The sequence below is a fragment of the Hordeum vulgare genome, chromosome 7H (assembly GCF_904849725.1).
Source record: "Hordeum vulgare subsp. vulgare chromosome 7H, MorexV3_pseudomolecules_assembly, whole genome shotgun sequence".
Taxonomy (NCBI): domain Eukaryota; kingdom Viridiplantae; phylum Streptophyta; class Magnoliopsida; order Poales; family Poaceae; genus Hordeum; species Hordeum vulgare.
The window spans coordinates 301,499,912-301,515,271 of record NC_058524.1 but is presented as its reverse complement, the minus strand read 5'-3'; the positions used below and the strand labels follow the sequence as shown (position 1 = coordinate 301,515,271).

At 46.7% G+C, this 15,360-nt stretch overlaps 1 protein-coding gene across 1 annotated transcript; it reads right to left on the bottom strand.

Annotated features, from left to right (window-relative positions):
- Nucleotides 1-1,781: 1,781 nt before the first annotated feature.
- Nucleotides 1,782-12,197, bottom strand: LOC123408149 (ras-related protein RABA1f-like). The gene is made up of 2 exons (XM_045101329.1): nt 11,721-12,197; nt 1,782-2,577 (listed from the first exon to the last, which is right to left on the bottom strand). Exons 1-2 carry the CDS (start codon nt 11,936-11,938, stop codon nt 2,145-2,147), a joined length of 651 nt encoding a protein of 216 aa, XP_044957264.1. The 5' UTR covers nt 11,939-12,197; the 3' UTR covers nt 1,782-2,144.
- Between the last annotated feature and the right edge of the window lie 3,163 nt (nt 12,198-15,360).

Below are 15,360 nucleotides of genomic sequence, written 5' to 3'. Positions count from 1 at the left end.
AATTGCTCGACAGTAATTTGTTTACCCACCGTAATACTTGCTATTTTTAGAGAAGCCTCTAGTGAACACTATGGCCCCCGGGTCTACTCCACACCATATTTTCAGCCTTACTCTTTTACTTCATTGCACTTTCCGTCTTCAGATCTCACTTTGCAATCAATCTTGAAGGGATTGACAACCCCTTTATAGCGTTGGGTGCAAGCTCTTTTGTGTTTGCGCAGGTACTCTGGACTTGACGAGATTCTCCTACTGGATTGATACCTTGGTTTTCAAACTGAGGGAAATACTTACTGCTCCTGTGTTGCATCGCCCTTTCCTCTTCAAGGAAAAAACCAATGCAAGCTCAAGGGGTGACAGAAAGGTTTCTATCGCCATAGCACTACTGAAATCATCATGCTGCAAAAAGAAACACCAAGTTCAGCAAGCCAAAAGTTCATTTCTTCTATATATTACCAAACTATAAGTTTGTAAGTTAGGTCCCAAAAGTTCAGTTAGCCAAAAGTTTATTCCAGTTCTGTTTTTTGTTGGAGATCCTATGTCGCTTGGACGCAAGTCCGGCAATGGATTTGCATTGTCCATCCTATAATACTGACTATATGTACATCAAGTAGTTCATGTCTTGCTATCTTGTTAGGATTGGTTCTTGCTTTTATCTAAAAATTGATGCATATGTCGTAATGTAATATGAAATTCACTCAGATTAGCTGATGTTTCTTTCTTCAACCTTCTCCCACATATTACAATTGGGAATGCAAATGACTCCTTGGAAATTGGATGAACAGAAAAATGTAGATTAAAGATAGGGAGTGTTAGTATATTACCGTGGGTGTCTCACGAACAGCTTGTTGGCCAGGGCTGGACTTCGTCCTTTGCTTGGGCAGACATGACAGATGCATATGGAGTGGAGCAGGGCGGGGCGAGGTCAGATCGCACCATGGTTCCCTGTCCGCGTCACTGTTAAGACATGCAGCAACTCACGCCGGCGACGCTCCTGCGCAACGCAACCCGTGCCTCAGCGCCGCTGCACCAAGCGCTCGTCGCGCGCCCTCGCCAAACGCCTTGCCAATAGGAACCAGGTGCCCCGTCGTCGCCCTACTTGGGGTTAGCCCTAGCTTTTCCCCGAGACTCCCTCCAACGACGGCGAGGCGGGAAGAGGCAGGGGAGGGAAGGAATAGCGGCTAGGGTTCTCCCCCGAGACGTATGGAGGCAACGTGATGGTTGCGATTTGGAAAGCCCTTTACTTGGGGTTGGCCCTAGCTTTTCCCGGAGACTCCCTCCAACGACGGTGAGGCGGGAAGAGGCAGGGGAGGGAAGGAATGGCGGCTAGGGTTCTCCCCCGAGACGTATGGAGGCAATGTGATGGTTGCGATTTGGAAAGCCCTTTTGTGTTGACGAAGCGTTGTACACGGATGCACGTGGAATATTTCTCTGCGGGTGGAGTGCGTTCAGTCCTACTAAATTCCTAATTGCACACATAGCTCGGGATTAAATTAATTGTAACCATTAGATATTATTCAGAAGGGCTAATCTAACAGTGAAAGTTAGGCCGGGTACATCTATCGGGTGGTTTTAAAAAAGTTTTAGTTTGCTTGTTTAATAGTAGTATAGATGGATTTTATTGGTAAATTTAAAAAAGTTTTAGTTTGCTTGTTTAATAGTAGTATAGATGGATTTTACTGGTAAATTGTGAATTTCTTTTACCACTCGAGATAGTGCCTGCCTTGCCTGCCTTCAGTCAAACCGACTCGTGCAGGGAAAAAAATAGCCGGAGTCAGGTGACGGGTAATAATAGTATTCCTACATAAAGTTTATATTATGTCACTGATTAGCAAAATTGTGAAGAATCATACAAACAAGACAACAAGAGTTCTCAAAAGAAAGGAGAAAAGGGTGAACATATAATAGGATACATAATCGATTGTGGAAGGGATCCTTGGCGTCCGATATGAAACAAGACTGCAACAATTAGGATACCATGACTGCCTCCAAAAAACGGCTGTTGATTCTATTACTGTTAGTGTTTTATATCGTTTCCAACCCCCTGGGTTAATTTTGGGGCTCCAAAAGCACGCCCAAGACACAGCTACCCATCCATCATCAATGATAAAACAAGGGCCCGGTATACTTTTCAAGGTCAATACGGATTAGGATGAGCAGCATCCAGCCTTCTTTACGGCAGAGACATCGTCTTTGGACCCTACGTTGATGGTCTGCCCTCGCGGTGGAGCCGCAGGGTCGTCCCCGATGTCAAGAGCTTTCTTGCTGACCACTCGGTAGATCTGGGTTAACACCTCAGTGAAAGCGTCCTCCACATTCATGGCCTCAAGGGCAGAGGTTTCCATGAAAAAGGTGTATTCCCTCTCCGCAAATGCCTTGGCATCCTCTACAGAGACAGCCCGCAAGTGGCGCAGGTCGGCCTTGTTGCCGACTAGCATAATCACAATGTTGGCATCGGTATGGTCCTTGAGCTCCTTCAGCCACCTCTCCACATTCTCGAAGGTAACATGACGTGTCACATCATACACAACAAGCGCACCCACAGCTCCTCTGTAATATGCACTTGTAATTGCTCGATATCTGGAAATTATATGTTATGCAATTGAAATGTTAGCAATGTTGCAACCATATTACAAAAAACTTCACAATCAGTAGTTGGTCTTTTATAAGAAAAGAACAGTTGGAAATTGCTTTTGGAACTCGGCCTCCATGGAGGCCTTTAAATTTGAAATTCAAATTTCATGAAAATTCATATTTTTACATTTCAAAAATTTCTGAAAAAAAATACAGAGACAAGTGAAGGCGTAACACATGTGTGTAAATTTTAGAAAAAAATACGTTGACATAAGGACTGTAAAAAAAGACAAATCTAAGGCTTTTTAACACATGATACTATTCATCGTTCCAGGCCATGATTTATTTTTTTGCAGATCGTATTTCAAGGTATTTCATCCTAAAATTTTACACACATACACATAACATCCTTCCTTACTTGCATATGTTTTTCAGAGTTTTTTGAAACTGAAAAGTTTGAATTTTGAATTTTGAATTTTTCAAAAATTTCGGCCACCATGGAACTCGGCCTCCAAACGTCCATTCTCAAGAACAGTTCTTTATAAAAACTTTACTTCAGATAGGATGATACATTGACTTCAGCACATAATGCCTTAACAATTGGCAATTACTCCCTCCGTCCGGTGAAAAGTGTACATATAGATATTTTAGGACAAATTATGAAGTGGAGTAAAAAATGCATTGGAAAGATGCAAGCCACCATCTCTATCCTGTTTAATTATCCAACCCCCAATGAGCTAAGTGCATGTAGAAATTAAAGAGACAATGTGTAGAATGTTATTGGCCTTGATTACCGTGTGATGAGAGAAAAGCATTTCTTCCTACTTTAAAGTGTATTGGAAAGATAAAAGTACAGTCTTTTGTGAACAAATTTTAAGACCAAACGTACATACTTCACCGGACGGAGGGAGTACAATACAAGAACTGAGATACAACCAATGCTTCAAAGGGTAAAAAATCAATATAAATAATCACAACAATCCTTGTAAAAAGGGTACAAACCATTATGTCCACTTTCTACCGAGGATGAAATGCCAACTGCCCAAATTAGCACTTGATTGGGGGCCAGTATTGAAGAAAAAATAAAAGGGAAAACCCTTTTATTGCACTAAAAAAGGAATGTGCATATATATTATGGATGTAAATTCAGAGTTCAGACAAGTCTAACAGAAACAATAATCAGGTAGCAGATACATACAACATATGGCTGTAAAGGCTTGGATATCAATATTGCTCCAAAGAGACAACAACTAAGGATTATAAGCTATTAAGTTGAGGCAGTAGAATGCATTAACATTTATGTTTCAAGAGACAAGCCAACACCATTACTCACTTCAGTTCATGGCAAAAATAATTAATATTAATGTCAAGGAATATTCGTCGGGTCTTAACATCGTGCTAGAACTAGTACATGTGATTTGTCGTCGAGGAGACGTCGGGATACCAGTAGATCTAGTACACAGGTAAAGGGGGCAGACCATTTACACAGGTTCAGACACCCAAGCTGGGTAAAAGCCTAACTTCATGTCTTGCTCTTTTGTTATATATGAAGAATATCGAGGACTAAAATATCACGGTCTACCCGTCGAGTTAGGAAATTCGGCAAGCTGTTGGTGATTTTGGCAGGAAGCGCCAGAAATCTTCTATGTAGTGTCTAGGCACTAGGTGGAAAAGGAGTGGATCCCCTTCTACATTGCCTCTGTTGCCCCTTATATAGCGGTATGGATGGCTTCATGTCGGTGTGTACGGCATATAGGGGCAGGAGTCGGACTGGTGTTGGTTTACAACACATATAGCCTTCCCTACGTCGTAGAGAGCTTTCCTTTGATGTTTTGTACTCGGATGAAAAGTCTCCTCCGTGGTGGGTGGAGCTTCTCCTTGGTATGATAACTTGTCTGTAGATTTAGTGGGTCCAGGTGATGGTTTGGAGCGAAGGCCAACAGCAAAACGACAGCAGTGGCGGCAACAACCGAGATGATCCATAGGAAGAAAGGACACTAGCGTGTGAGGAAGAGAGACCCAGCCGCTGCCGGGTATCGCCTAGGCCTTTGCGCCGGCAAGGCCGGCCAACGGCGGCAAGGGGAGAGCGCACGAGGGTAGATTTAGTGGGTCCAGTTGATACGGTGTTAAGGAGCCAGACCATAGGTAATTCCACTTACCATTGGCATGCCCCCCATCGGTATTCGTAATGGAGCTGGATCCGTGAGTAAGGTTGACATAGATACTCGCAGTCTTCAACGGATGCTGCTACTTTGTCACAGATGTTGCCTCTTGCTCGTTGGAGATGCAGAGTTGATCTTGGTCCCTGTCCTGTGCTTGACTGTTCATGTTCTTCAACGGCTGAGAATTCCTCAAGGGTCCACCTGTTGCAGGGACGCGCTTTGGTGTGCCGGACCAGTGACAACTGCGGGTGATCATGTAATGTGGCCTCATGCTGGGACGCGATTGATTTGACAATGCGCTTCTGCTTCCCTCGGGCCTGATACGGCACAACGCTGCCTTTGACCCCTTGGGTTCCACGCTGAATTACTACTCTTCTGGAAAAAAAAATCCTTCTTTAGATTGCGATCTAGGAGTTTATTTGCCCTTTTATCCTCTGCCTGGCAGCATTATCGTTGCATGTTCTTCTTTCTTTCTCTTGTTCTTCCTGTCCTCCATGGCACGAGGTGTGGGTGTTAGCTCTCCTGCCCGCAGTATTGGTTTCTGTTCCAACTCACGTGGGATGGTGTGGTTCACTCCTTCCATTACCATGCTTCGTCCAGTGAGCAGATGCACGAGCTAGGTTGTCTCCCCAGTGACATTAGTTTCGGAGGACCTTGCTCGGTCACTGTCCCGTTGGTTGGGTGAAACAGTGGTGATTGCGGATGCTTCTAGTTATGGGCTTGCCTTAGGTGGCCTTTGTTTGGGCTGCAGCTTCTGATTCTCGGATTCTAATCTTTCAAAATCAAAAACTCAAACAAACACACTGGATTCCTGTCAAACTTCCTAGAATCGATTCTAAACAGTGAACTACGAGCGAAGCGAATCCTGAAGCAGCGATTGTGGTGATTCTGGCAATTCTACACCTTCCCACAAAAAAAAAAACGGTTCGTTTTTGTAGAAGTGCATGCTCTAGCCAATGCAACCAAAAGACCGATCTGATGGAAGAGACTAAGCAGCGCATTATACGTCAACACTCCCCCTCACGTGTGGCTCACTCAGGCCTAAACGTGGACCGAAAGTGGGCTGCAATTTAATTGCGCCAGCCGGGTCTTGAACTCAAGACCTCTTGGCTCTGATACCATGTAGAAGTGCATGCTCTACCCAATGCAACCAAAAGACCGATCTGATGGAAGAGACTAAGCAGCACATTATACGTCAACAGTTTTGAACCCTTACCCTTTTTTCTTATCTAAAGTACAAACAAACTGCCACCATAGCCCTCACCCCTCATCTTTCCCCATCGATTCCCTGCCCGCCGACGACGAGCAAGAAGAGCACTAGGGCGGTCGATGGTTCGGCTGGGCACCCGCAGAGCCCGTGAGCTCCCGCAGATGTCAGCCTCAGGGCCTCGTCGGTCGTATCCTTACATGGAGCCCGTGAGCTCCTGTGGCGGCCTCCTTTTAGTCCGGGTCCTCGCTGCCGCGTACAGTCGCTGTGGCGCGCGCAGGGAGTCACCGCCGTCTTGCCTGAGTGACCTTGTCCGTGGGAGCCGTGGCCTGTGAGGCAGCGAGAGGAGACCGGGCACAGGGGCCATGTGGGGAGGGCGCCGAAGAGGGAGGAGCCATGCATGCAGGGGCATGGCCACACGCTGGCTGGAAAACGACCTCAGCGCCGTTGTCTTTTCAGGAGGCGACAGTCGGCCGGTGGGGTCAAAACTCAGCCTGAACCCATGAGGACGAACGAGTGATGTCCTCTTTGCGTTCGTGGCCTTCTCTTCCTCCATTTGATAGCACTGCATGCCTGCTGCTGTTGATGGCGAGGACGGCGCCATGGCATTGGTGTTGAGGCTGCTACGTACAGGGAGAAAATACAAAACGCATTGGTTCTCATCAAGTCATGATGTTCTTCTTGCAGCCATCTTCTTCTGCTCACAATCGTCCTTGTTGCTCGTTTCATGGCGCTGCTCTACTGCCTCGCAGTTGCCTGTTACGTTTCATTTTTTTCTTCTTTGGTGATTTTTTTTTTGCTCAGATCATGTGCGTATGAATCTGGCCAAAATGTGTACGCATGTATGAACGAATGAATTAGAAGATTTATAAACTGTTTGATGAATGTGATAAGTGTTTACAAGGTTATGATTGACCATTTGCGCATTCCGTACATTATGGACATTTCACAACACTTGTGGTTTTTCTACAGCAGGGTAAACAAACAGTCAGCTTCAGATTCTCAAAATCCACAGCCACAACTGATTCTCAGAATCTAAGCTATAGCTGATTCTTGGGAATCTGTAGCCCAAACAAAGGGGGCCTTACTCTTCCCTCCTTCACGAGGCAGTTGCTTGATCTCTACGGCATCACCCTAATCCATATCTCCCCTTGTTCTTTTCTTACTTTAAACATCTTCATTCACTTATGCAAGGCCTATGTCGGTATTGGGACCAATCTCTCCTTCCAATATTTCTACTATCTAGGTAGATCAGATCATCCTTCCCATTCAGGGCATGGATGTTCTTTTCATCCTCGCTTAGATCGTGTCTTTCTTCCTTTCTCTGGGAGGTCTCCCATCCTCAGTATGGATTAATTACGAGAAAGGGATCTCAAGATCTTTCATTTATTGATTATCTGCCAAAGCCCACTCCTTTCTAGAGATCAGACATTGTCCAGGATGACGAGGTGATGAGCCTTCTTATTGCTTTCCAAGAGTTTGAGGCTGATGGTCTTACCGGTGTCCACGTCATTGAGGATTTTACTCGGCGTAGCCTTCTCGCCCTCCACCTCTTAAGCTCAAATTTCAGCCTTCCAAGAACTTTGTCGCTGGTGAATACTTTTTTTTCCGAGAATACGCCTAGGTGTACCATAGCTTACAAGAAGCTATCGCTCGCTGCGAACAACGAACATAGCACACACACCACACCCTGGTAAGACCCAATACGGCCACCACCGCAAAGCAGCTACAAACAAAAACGCCTATCCTAAGCAGATACACAGCAGCGCACCACGACCGACATCGGACGCCTCCGAAGACCACCCTTCCGTAGAGCTTCTCTTGTCGACGCACCGCCCACTCTGAACGCCTAAGAGGAGGAGGCAAGTTGATGGCAGGACTCGATCCGATTTGAGGAAGACATTATCTTGGACACACCGGTGATGGGCGTACATAGCGCCGCCAAGGATCAAGAAAGCATCGCGGCAAGCACCGGAGTAGAACGTCAAGGACGCATCCATGTCTCCAAACACCATGCTCCCAATGGAGGAACGACGTCGAAGACGCCGCCATCGTGTCGATCCAACTCCGGATCAAGGCTTTCGCCCAGAGACAATCACCAACTCCAAAAGAGCGAGGGAAATGACGAACACGCTTCGACAATGCCTCCAAGGAGGAGAATGACATCCGCATGTGCCACCGCCGACGGCCGGCAAAAGCCAAGCAAGATTTTCATCCGCACGTCGCCAATCTCCACACCTCGAATCCGTCCAAGTATCCACACACCGCCGCCACCGCAGCAACTTGTCGGCGTAGCCGCAAAGCCGAGAGCCGGCGACCAACTGCACGCATGGCAAGGGGAAAACTCGGCCACACCACCAGCTCCAACTCCCAGCCTAGACGGCGAACCGCAATCACCCCAATCCTCCCGCAAGGTCCAGTCACCCCACTCTAAATGGACGGCCTTGCGACGGTCAGACCTGCTCGCCACTCCCAAGCCGACACCACCAGGGGCATCGTTGCTCGCCACACTGTCGAAGGGTAACCGGCCGCTTGCTGCTTGCCAGAACTCCAATCTGGCCGAGCCATCTCAGCGCCATCAGTACCTGACAATGGGCTCACGCCGCTGCCTCCAGACAGCTCCGCCTCCACCAGCGCGCCACCACACCGCTACCGGTCCCCGCTAGACCCGTCGCTCCACCACGCCCCCTGCCAAGCTCTAGTCCCCTCCCTCACTCCCAGCCAACCTGGATCTGGCCCGGCCCGTACACCGCCAGACGAGGTGGACCGCGCCACAAGCAGTCAGCCCTCACTGCCGCGACACGCCGCGGCCGGCCAACGAGCTGCACAGCCCTCCTCCAACACCTGCATGCGCGCCTCACCCAGCCATGGCGCGCCGACCTCCGAGCACCGCCGTCAGATCGAAGGAGGAGCCCCTTGTGGCCCCCGCTCCAGGAGAAGGCGAAGCAGATCCCACCGCCACCAACACTGCGCGGGCTATTCTCGGCGGCGGCTCGAAGGGGAGGGAGACGGGGGGGGGGGGGGGGGGGGGGGGACGAGATGTGTATATGAAGAGGTTATGGGAGATGATCTTCGACAATTAATCGTCGGAGGAGCAACGAGATGATGATTTTGAGTTGGTGGCTGCAGTGGTGTCTATGGAGGAGGATTTCAGCTGGTGGCTGCAATGGTGTCTACGGAGGAGGATTCCAGCTGGTGGCTGAGTTGGTGGCTCTGCTCCTCAAGTTTCTGCATAAGTTCTATAACTGACATGACATTCCCTGGGCGACCCTGATCTGGAATAGCTACTACGGCAATGCCGTACCTCATGCAACTCAGCCCTACTTTCAGAGGATAAAATGTGGTACGACGGCGCTTTTTCGGAAGGATCTATGGCTCGATGAAATTGTGTTTGATACCCATCCTGGAGCCTAATCCTACACCACTGCTGAAGATGCATCAGTTCGTGACTTTCTGCTCCCCACTTATCTCGGAGATGCCTTCAATTTACCTCTCAGTTCAAGCACATGAACAGGTTAGACAGCTTCAATCTGAAACCGCAGACACTAACATCGCTGGTCTGACCAGGGATAGATGGACATGTGTGTGTCCGCGGCGGCGGGGGGGGCATGGAATTTAAGGAAAATGTATACTGTGATTTTTTACTTCAAGGATATTCAGGTCCACGAAAGTTTCAGCTGGCTACGGAAATCAAAATGCATTCCAAAGATCAAAGTGTTCGGATGGTTCCTACTATCTGACGGACTTAACACAAGAAACATGCTGAAGAGGAGACATTATAATGTGGGGGGCGATTTGAATTGCCAGCTATGTGAAACCCAAGTTGAGGAAACTGTTGAACACTTGTTCTTTCACTGCACCTTTAGTAGAGACTGCTGGAGAAAACTTGGGATCCGATGGACCGCTCATGATCATCGGTTGCAGCTGCTCACTCAAGCCAGAATTGACTGGAAGAAACCCATGTTTATGGATGTCTTTTTAGTGGCAGCCTGGAGTCTTTGGAAGGAACACAACAACAACCAGGGGTATCCCACCTACGGCTGCATCCTGGAAAAGAAGATTCATCCAAGACCTCTCAGACTTAACTTACAGAATTTCTAATCCTAAGAGGCAGTTTGTCACTGCCTTCCTAGCCACTATCCCCAATACCAATAGCACTAGCCAAACACCTTTGTTTTGCTTTCCCCACACCCAAAGTGGTATGGTAGTATTCTTGTAAATATGTAAAGCTGTACAGTTTTGCTATGAGTTAATATAGTAGGGGGCTCCCCTACTGTTTCAAGTGTCAAAAAAAAGGTGGAGGAGGATTTCAGGAGACCGAGGCATGGTTCTCAGATTGGTCGAAGGACGTTTCTTCGAGATAGGATCGTGGGTCATGATGTAGTGAGGGTTATTTTGCTGAATGCAGTATATGCCCCTCACTATTTTTGGTGCCGATTCCGTATGCACCGAGGTCTCTTAAACACCATTGCAAGAGTTGTGGAGAAACATGATTCTTGGTTTCAACCAAGAAGGAATGCAGCGGGAGCAGCAAGTGCAAGTCCATTGTTGAAGATTACAGCAGACATGCGAGTATTTGCTTAAGGATGTTCGGTTGATGTCATCGATGACTATGTTCGCATTGGGGAAGATCTCATCCTAGACTGTGTGAGACGACTCTGTGAAACTGTGATTGAGATCTCATCCTGGCCAGGGATGCTTAGAACAATTGACCATATGCATTGGACATGGAAGAATTGCCTGCTCGCATGGCAAGATCAGTGCAGAGGGCATTGCCATGATCCAGCCATCAATCTTGAGGCAGTTGCATCACATGATCTCTTGATTTGGCACGCATACTTCGGGATGTCTGGCTCTCACAGTGATCTCAATGTCCAACAGCGATCTCTTTTTGCAAGGCTTGTTGCCAGTGAAGATCCACCTTGCAACTATGTTGTCAATGGTCATGAGTAAAACATGGGAAACTACCTTGCCTATGGCATATATCCTCCATGGGCCATCCACCGCCCTAAAGGCAACAAGAGATCTCACTTTGCAACGTGCCAAGAATCTGCCAGAAAGGATGCTGAGAGAGTTTTTGGTGTGCTTCAAAGACATCTTGCGATTGTCCAAGGTCCTGCTGAGTATTAGAAGCTTGAGACCATGTGGAGATCAGGACAACATGTGTTATCATGCACAATATGATCATCGAGGATGAGAACAATGGTGTCCCCGTGGAGCCAGAACATAACCCAAACAAGATCGAAGCATTCCTCCAAGCACACCATGAGATCGAGAGGCGTGAAGCTCACAACCAACTAACAAAGCATTTTATTGGGCACCATTGGCGACCTCATAGCACTTGATTCTTGTGCTTTATCATGTTTATTTGAATTCTTAGTTCATTTGGACCGTATGTTGTGTTAGGATTTCTATGGTTAAGTATGAGAATATTACATTTGGTGTTTATTTGACTTCTGAGGTATAGAATTAATATGTTGCGACAAGTTTGGAAACGGTTTGATGAATTGGCAAAAGGAAATGTTGAAGGGATTAAATTCTAGGCAATCTGCTGGATGAAGAAAAGTTTAATCCCCTAGAAATTATAACTCTTTAGGATAGGAGATACGTTTTGGCATTATAATTTATAGTTTAGGGGAGTCTGATGCTCTTATAACCCAATCACCGTATAAAGTTGAACACAAGCCTGTCGCGGGCAAGCAGTAGCCTGGGGAATTAAAAAATCAAAGCGAAATGCAAATGATTCATCATAATCACGATAAGAGAACATGGGGACCTACCTCTCTTGACCAGCGGTGTCCCAGATCTGCGCCTTGACGACCTTATCGTCGACCCTAATGCTCCTGATGGCGAACTCGACCCCGATTGTGGACTTCGACTCCAGGCTGAACTCGTTGCGCGTGAACCGGGTGAGGAGGTTAGATTTCCCGACGCCCGAGTCGCCGATGAGCACCACCTTGAAGAGGTAGTCGTAGTCGTCGTCCGCCCGGTACGCCATTCTTTGGTTTCGCCGCGGTGGTCACGTGCAGGCCACGCCCTCGTACGTTCGTCCACCCCTTCGTCCTCGCAGAATCGGTCGAGCTACCCGCTCTTCCCGCAGATGGCAGCTCGGAGGTGGCGTCTGGGGCCGTCGGCGGCGGCGCGCGCTTATCGGAGTTCCAGCAACGTGATGGGGTGGTGTAAGGAGGAGGGGTCGTCGCAGAGAACGTTTTTGGAATGGCAAGGGGTAGGAAAGACTGTTCGGGCGAGCAAGAGAGGAACGAGCGTCGCTGACACGTCATTACGTGTGGACTGTGGAGCTTCACAAGGCGGGCGCGGCTGGACGGCACGGCGAGGCTTGCATGCTCCGCTTTTTAGGTCAACTCCACGCGGATCACCAAAATGGACAGCATCAAATGAACTCGACATCATTAGGTGTATGATCGATTTGAACTTAGTTTATCGACAGAAACAACCACTGCTCGTTAGACTACTCACAATAAAGAATGACATAGAGTAGTAATATACATACTTTACTAATCTAAGGGGATGTTTGGTTACAGGGACTTATTAGGGACTTAGAACTTATAAGTTTTTTTTTAAGTCTCATCTAAACCAAATAGGAGAGACTTATAGGGACTTAAAGTGGGCATTTGAGACTTATGAAATAAGACTCTTAAGGAGAGTCTTATAGGGACTTATAGTTGTAATATAGTCTTTTAGTCCATGTTAAGTCATAGGAACCAAACATGTAGGAACTTTTTAGGGACTTAGGACTTATAAATTGGGACTAAAAAAAGTCCTAGGACTTATGAACCAAATATGGCCTAAGTTACTACCTCCACATTAGATACTAACATAGGGATAGTAACATTGAATCTTTCATTTATTAGCCTATAAACTCATCTTGCCTTGGTATCCGCTATGTTACTCCTACTATTTAGTAACATGCTAAGTTACTCAATTTATCTCTCTTCACATTAATTAGTTGTCACATCATATTTCTTGCTTAAGTCGTATCTATGTTACTACCTATGTTACTCCCATTATGGATAGTTTTATAAAAAATGAATGATGATACTACGAATGTAATTATACTAGGGAGATAAAAGTATGACGTGTCTTTTTCGGAAAAAAAAAGTATGACATGTCTAGCGTGCCAATGATGGCTCGTTCACTAGTGAAGAAATGGCTAGCCATAATTTACATTTGTAATATGCAAATTTAACACGATGTCAGCATTAATTTTTTAAATAGCGATGACATTGGACGAATTGATACGTCAGCTTTGTGTAGTTAGTGCTCGCGTGGATTTAAAGTGAAACGCCACCAAAATGTGGACCCTACTGATCCATGGTCTTCGTGAGAGTTCTACGTGGGGGTTAGGTGTGTTTCCATGGGCTTGCGTCAAAAGGAAGATCTCATACAACCCATGAAGGATGACGTCAAGTGGTGATCGTCATTAAGATTGCGGTGTGCAAGTTCAAGTGGATCAGCACGAATATATCATGCTTGAAGCTTGCCGTCCATTGTGGTGGCAATGGAGTTGTGAAGATATGGTGAAGAGTGGCTCATCCATAGTGAGTATGGGGGAGCAATCAACTAGTCTTCATCAAGCCAACGCAATCAAGAAAGGTGGTCCATCTTGAGAAAGCCAAGATCATCATCATCTAGCTCAAGAGGACGAGGTGCAAGGTATAGGTTTTCCCTTGATAGGTTTTCTGTTTTAGGATAGATTGATGTACTGTCAAGGGGGGCTCTCAAGTGAGTAGCTTGATCGTATCGTTCGTTGAGAGCTCAAACCATTTGCATCCTTGCATCATACTTCTTGGTTCTTGTTTGGTATTTATCTTTGTGAGTTTTAGAGCTTATGGTCATCTTCATGACAAGCTCGAGTTCATCGAAAACGGAGTCCATATGCATCTTCTATGATGTTTTCGGTGTTGGGAGTTTTTACCGGTCTTATTCGAAGAAGGGTTCTCACCATTTTTATGGGCCTTTTCTCACTTGCTTCTTATTGATATTTCTATCAAGATTGTGTTAGCCCATGTCGTTAGCTTTCCAACAAACTTGGTTTCGTTGAAATCGGAGTCCGTATGCAAAAGTTAGAACAGATTTAGTATCCAGCGGTAGTACCGCTCCTCGTGCTAGCGCTAGTACCGCTCCTGTAGAGGTAGTACCGCCCCCAGAGCTATAGTACCGCCCCCGGAGCGGTAGTAATTTTTTACTACCGCTCCCTAGTGGTAGTACCGCTTCGGGACGGTAGTACCTCTCTCTGAGCGATTGTTCTTCGTCGGACTTTTTGTGAAGACTTTCTCTAGAGGTAGTACCGCCAGAGCTAGCGGTAGTACCGTCAAGGTCTAGTGGTAGTACCGATAGGGCTAGCGGTAGTACCGCCAGGGGCTAGCGGTAGTACCGATGTGCTCGGGCTGTAAGTGGGGGTAACGGTCTGATTTCTTCCCCCACTATATAAAGGGGTCCTTCTTCCCCCTTGGTGTTTTCTTATCTGTTGAGCTCGTGTTCTTCCCCCATTGTTGACCTTCTTAGAGCTTGCTATCTCTCAATCCCTCCAATGATTCTTGCTAGTTCTTGAGGGAAAAGAGAGAGGATATCTAGATCCACATCTCCACCAATCACTTTCTCCTCTATGTGAGGGGAACCCCTTGGATCTAGATCTTGGAGTTCTTTGTGAGCTCCTTGTTCTTCCTCTCATATTTCTCCATAGCTTTTGTTGTTGTGGAGGGATTTGAGTGTGAGGGACTTGACCACTTTGTGTGTTCTTTCCATTGCACGAGTTGCATCGGTTTGAGTTCTCCATGGTGATACGTGGAAGTGAAGTTTGAGAAGCCATATTACCTTTTGGTACTTAGTACCCTAGAGATTGTTCTTCGTGGATGCTTTGGCGTCCTAGAAGCTTGGTGGTGTCTTGAAGCTCAATCATTATGGTGTAAATCTCCGGGCAAGCGTCGGGGTCTCCAATTAGGTTGTGGAGATTGCACTGAGCAATTTGTACGGGTACCGGTAACCGCCCCCAAGGGTTGCCATTTGTACGGGTTCGGTGACCGCCCTCAAGGGTCCCTTAGTGGAATCACGGCATCTTGCATTGTGCGAGGGTGTGAGGAGATTACGGTGGCCTTAGTGGCATCTTGGGGAGCATTGTGCCTCCACACCGCTCCAATGGAGATTAGCATCCGCAAGGGTGTGAACTTTGGGATACATCATCATCTTCGCGTGCATCGGTTATCTCTTACCCGAACCCTTTACTTATGCACTTTACTTTGTGATAGTCATATTGTTTATTGTCATATATCTTGCTATCACTTAGTTGTTTATCTTGCTTATCATAAGTTGTTGGTGCATATAGGTGAGCCTAGTTGTTGTAGGTTTTGTGCTTGACAAATTAAACGTTAGTTTTATTCCGCATTTGTTCAAGCCTAAACC

What these genes read in the sequence shown, in the direction of transcription:
- LOC123408149 (XM_045101329.1), bottom strand. Translation starts at nt 11,938, where the DNA reads ATGGCGTACCGGGCGGACGACGACTACGACTACCTCTTCAAGGTGGTG. An exon ending in GACACCGCTGGTCAAGAGAG is followed by an intron (nt 2,578 to 11,720) that starts GTAGGTCCCCAT and finishes TATAATTTCCAG; the next exon opens with ATATCGAGCAATTACAAGTG.